General features: G+C 39.9%; 1 protein-coding gene across 1 annotated transcript in view; it reads right to left on the bottom strand.

Annotated features, from left to right (window-relative positions):
* LOC106520004 (R-spondin-3) overlaps window positions 1–1,175 on the bottom strand; it is a 3,464-nt gene extending 2,289 nt beyond the window's left edge. Inside the window, exons 1-2 of the mRNA XM_014011894.1 lie at window positions 829–1,175; window positions 365–556 (exon numbers count right to left, since the gene is read on the bottom strand). Coding sequence (XP_013867348.1) covers window positions 365–556; window positions 829–913 — 277 coding nt within the window. The 5' untranslated portion in view covers window positions 914–1,175. The remainder of the gene's footprint in view (window positions 1–364; window positions 557–828) is intronic.
* Window positions 1,176–5,067: the final 3,892 nt, after the last annotated feature.

Raw genomic sequence — 5,067 nt, 5'->3', positions numbered from 1 at the left:
TATATATATAAAGGTAAATGGAATATTAAAGGGAATTTTCTAGTAGCATATTTCATGGTTTATTACCCCTACAGGACACTGACTAGAAACAAGCTTGTTGTAAATTGATCGGTGCCAGGAAGCATATTGTTTTTTGAACAAATACGTTTCCTGCCAAGAAGAGGTCACATACCAAACCAAAGCTCTGCCAAAAGCTTTTTACACAACTTTCCTAGGGAAATAAAGACCTGTATGCATGTTTTCGACTCTAAAAACCCAACAAATTAAGATTTGTGCCACAAAATGTTGTTTTTTAACTGGAAAACTGGAAAATGACACCCAATACCAAAGGTCTTTACTCCTGCCTGCATTCACTGGTACGTACTGGTGCAGGTGCTGATTTGTGGCGAGCGCGTGCCGTAGTGACCTCGAGGACAGGAGGACAGACACGTCCCCCTCTGCCGCATCCCGTCCACCTCCAGGTGGAAGAAGAAGCGAGGCTTACAGGACAGACAGCCGTTCAGTGCAGAGCACGTTGCACATCCGGCCTGACAGTCGCTGCTCACTGAAGAGCTACCTGCAAAGAAGGACAAATTTATACATGTATGTGTGTTTTTAATGCAAGTAAAACTCTAGTCTGTGCCCTGTTTGTAGCTTGCAAATGTTGGTTTTACAACCCAAGATCTCAGCTTTAAAACTCCCAGTGTGCAGCTGGGTACGTCCATCGGAAATCTGGCCTCATTGCTCCCTGTAAGCCGAACTGTACACTTATTGTCTCCATATGTAGTCCCCGTCTACKCTGTCCTCAGCAAGAAAAGATAAATCACAAGATGACTGGAAGGTACTTACGTTTCCATCTCAGAACACTCGTGCCCCCTTGGCTTTTTGAAAGATTCATAAGGTGCAGGATCCAAATCCAAGACGATATTTGCATTTTCCCCTCACATTCAGAGCCGCATTCACACCCTGAATCCCATCATACGCATTTCAGAGAGCTGTTGCGGCGCTTTACAACGGTCATTCAGATTTCCTCGTGTGAAGATTCCAGCAGAGAAGTGCAAAGATGTTTTGTGGAGGAAAAATCCCTGGAGCGTTCCATGAGATCACCAGAGTTGCCAGAATGCCATGAAGAATGCAAACAGGAGAAAAACATCATACGATAGTCGAGACCCGATCTAATCCAAAGTTTGGGTAAAGCTCTTTTTCCCCCCCCCTGCACATGTTCACACTCCCACCCTCCTCTCTCCTTCCTAAACCCTCCTTCTGATCCATTATCACATCTACAGGCTCTCTTCCTCTGCAGCGGAATAACATCACGGCTGTTTTTAAATAATGAATCATCTCGTTGGAAATATTTATCCTCATTTGTCCCACTGCACTTCCAGTAATTCACTTCTATTGAGTTTTATTTGTTTTCTGAAGCTTCGGGGTTCCTTCCCACTTAAATTCTTGGAAGTTGGACACATTCATCAGGAGAAACCATCTGTGCTCAACTTGAATGTTGTTTTAAGATAAGAAATAAATAGATTGTACCYGCGCTAAAATACGAAGCGAAGACTGGAGAGCCAGGGTTTATTTTTGACCAGAGTGATGAGCTAATGGCTGACCTGAGCACAACGCCCTTCTTAAAGATTTAATATTGATTCACATTAATTAGATTTATTGTTTTTACACTGCTGTCAGTTGGCATTACAGTTATGTGGTGAAAACACTCCAGGCTGCCATAAAAGTGCTACAGCTAGCTGCTGCTGTTGTCATTCTTATACAAATAGTGTTGCAACAAATCTTTTTTTTTTTACTTTAATTTTAGTCCTAATTTCACTCGCTAGTTAGTAGGAATGGAAAGTGATTTTTGGGCTTTTTAAGTTTTATTTAAAACATGCAAATTCAATAAATTAGCTCAACTTTTTTTAACAATAGCACCTGTTATTGTTAAAGTAGTTTTCCAACAGTCTATTTTTTCATTTTTAACCCTACCACAGGTTCCTTTACTTTATAATTAATAAATAAAAGCGTAAATGACTTGTGACACCAGCTCCTTATTACAATAGCAGTTTATTTTGAGATAGTAGAAACTATGGTTGTGGGTGACCAAAGTTTTACAGACAGAATTCGAGGACCCCCTGTCAAATATTTGAAGGAAAAGCCAATAATTACCAGAGAAATGTAAAGTGTTTCTGCTTAAAATGCCCTCCTCAGGCCATTAGCTCATAAATCCAGTCAAAAATAGACTATTTCTTAAACTGAATGGTTACAAGAGTGATCTGCAACAGGTAAGATACTAAGTGTTTTAAGACTGCTCCACATAACCTCACTTCAAATAATCTGAGTTATATCGTTGATGCTTTTGTTAATGCATTTAAAAGCAATGCATGGCTGGACGTTTTTGCACAAAACCCTGCTTTACCTCAGGCTCCTATTGGATATTTTACGTCAGGTTTAATTTACAAAATGTCCTAATTTGCTTCTTAGTACTGTGACACTCTAAAAAAATAAATGCATGTAAAGCAAACATAATAAGGGATCAAACCAATATGATATATATATAAAGAAAAAACTAAACTAAAAAATATTTCAATCACATTTGGAAAGGTTTCAGTAGAAAAAAGGCAAATAAACCTGTAAAACTACTGTCTTCAAATTTCTTGTGTAAAAGCTAAAAAAATGTCCAAGAAAACAATGTTTTTCTTTGAGTTTAAAAATAAAAACATTAGGATAAAACTATTTTTAAAACACTTCACACCAATCCTTTTGTCTGATTAAGTCACATAAAACCAGAGTTACTTTGATGCTTCAACTTGTTTTAAATGTTCAAGCCGAGCAGAACAGCAGTGAGCACAGCGTGTTTTCCTCTTTAATATTTGGGTTAAAGAAATGAAAACCAAAACTACCAGATGATTTGACTATCTKTAGGCGAGAAATCAAAATTACAGAATACGTGTCAGAAAGTCAGAAAGAACTTGTGATTTCCCCCAAAATAAAAAAAAGGTGTGTGTGTGTGTGTGGGGGTGTGTGTGTGTGTGTGTGTGTGTGTGTGTGTGTGTGTGTGTGTGTGGGGGGGGGGGGGTGTTCTGGAAGATAATGACTCTTTTTGTCCTCCAGGTTTGTTGTTTGGCATCCCGGTGTGTGTTATCAGTTGTTTTAGGAACTCGGTGCTTCCATTCTCTCAAAACAAAGCTGAACTCTGTCGTCACGCGGGGGAATAATCTCAGAATGGCTTTCTCTATTTTAGTCTCTTTTTGTGTGTTTGGTCTGAAATATTTTCTGAACCTGCCAGTTTTAGGTTTTTTTTTTTCCACCCTAAAAGGCCAAACGTGGTATTAAAACATGTGCTTATTTCTATAAGTCTTGCTTTTACACTGATAATGGTACTGGAGAATGTTGGCAGGAAGACACAACATGACATAAAAGCAGATTTTACGTCCTTTAAAAGCATGTGTTCTGTGTTATGAAGCGTAAAGCAAGTTTTATACAACGTAAGCTTCTCAGCTCCTCTGGAGGAAACAGCAGATCTGTAGTGGGATGAAACTCCGGAGCTGATTTATCTCACACCAACTGATTTAAGAGGATGCATCCAGAAAGAGGAGCTGGACAAAGCCTCAGCTTTCATCAACAAGTGTTAAGCACATATAACAACACTCTGAATGGGGAGTCTCAATCCCCTCAAGAGCAACAGCAAACCTTGACTGAAGGACAATAAAGCAACACTGAGGTGGAGTCTGGAGGTGTCCAGCTGCTGAGGAGCAACATCATCCATCACCCCGCGGGCTGTAAATTTGCAGGCGGTGCCTTCAAAGCACAGAAAGAGTGTGAACAATGTTCAACTCTGTTGGTGACGCATAACCTCGCAGCAACAGGAAGGAGAGAAACACAAAGGAGTTTGGAGAACGCATGCAGACGCGTTATCAGATTTTGGGGAGGCGCTGCAGAAAGAGAGCAGCGAGATGAGAGGTGGCTCCGCAAAAGGGCCCCCCGCTCCTAAATCTGACAGCCAGGAAACATAAACATGACAAGGCGATGCTCGTCGGGGTGCCAGATCAGATTCTTGAGGAAAATAACCACGAGAGGCCGAGGAATGTCTTCAGAGCTGAAAGGGGAAAGGGAGGAGAAAAGACAAAAATGGACAAGAAAGCTGAGCATTTTGGAGGACTGAAATTAAAAGTGGGACTTTTGGACCGATATAACTTCACATGAAGCAAAATTCTCTCAAACACAAATGCTAAAAAGGAACTTTTTGTCTTTTTAAGCTCCCTTTTCCAGAATTATTTTTCTAAATTTCAATCAACTCTCCAGGTTTAGGTTTAAAATGATTCAGTACAAAAAGAGTAAAAACAAACCAGATCAGCTCCTGGAGTCAAATCTGTCATCGAGGCCCAGGTGAAGCAGGGTTTAATTACATCACCCGCTTTGCAGAATAATAATAAAAAAAAACTTCATTCATTTGGAGGAAGATATCTCGTCGTAAAGAAGCGTGTGGTGAAAAGGAATTAGCAGGATATTATCTCAGAGAGCAGATATTCTGCGCGGCGTGACGAAGAGGAGGAACTGGAGGAGGCCGTGAAGCGTGCAGCTGAAGACAGAAAGCATGACGGGTGATGGGAGCGCGAGTGAACGTCTGAGCACCAGTCATATTCAGGCCCTGAACTGGTCTACTTAACAGGACACAGCTTTGGTGTTTGTCGTTTTAAAGAAAGCCTTCTGAACAGTGGCGGATCTAGGATTTTTCTGAGTAAGGGGCAATTAGGGGGGCACTGTATTTATTGAGGGGCCAAGTATTTGTTCAAACTTCTTTCACACAAATCCCCAGTTTTGTAAGGTGTTTACGCTTAACCTGTCACACATGTTCAAGCACCTGTAATGTAATATAATTGTTTTTTTTTTTAAAAACAAAGCTTGCACAATAAATGCTCCTTACTTGTTAATCCATTTATTTACTCATTTCATCAAAAACAAACAAAACATTTCACACAAAACATTACAAATAAAATGAAAGGCAGCAGAAGAAAAAAAAATCTGCTCCTTTTTTAAAAAATTCAAACAATGATAAACCAAATAATAAAAAACAAAACAATTCAATACCTCAAACAC

The sequence above is a fragment of the Austrofundulus limnaeus genome, unplaced genomic scaffold (genome assembly GCF_001266775.1).
Source record: "Austrofundulus limnaeus strain Quisiro unplaced genomic scaffold, Austrofundulus_limnaeus-1.0 Scaffold86, whole genome shotgun sequence".
Classification (NCBI taxonomy): Eukaryota; Metazoa; Chordata; class Actinopteri; order Cyprinodontiformes; family Rivulidae; genus Austrofundulus; species Austrofundulus limnaeus.
This window is presented reverse-complemented; position numbering and strand designations above follow the sequence as displayed.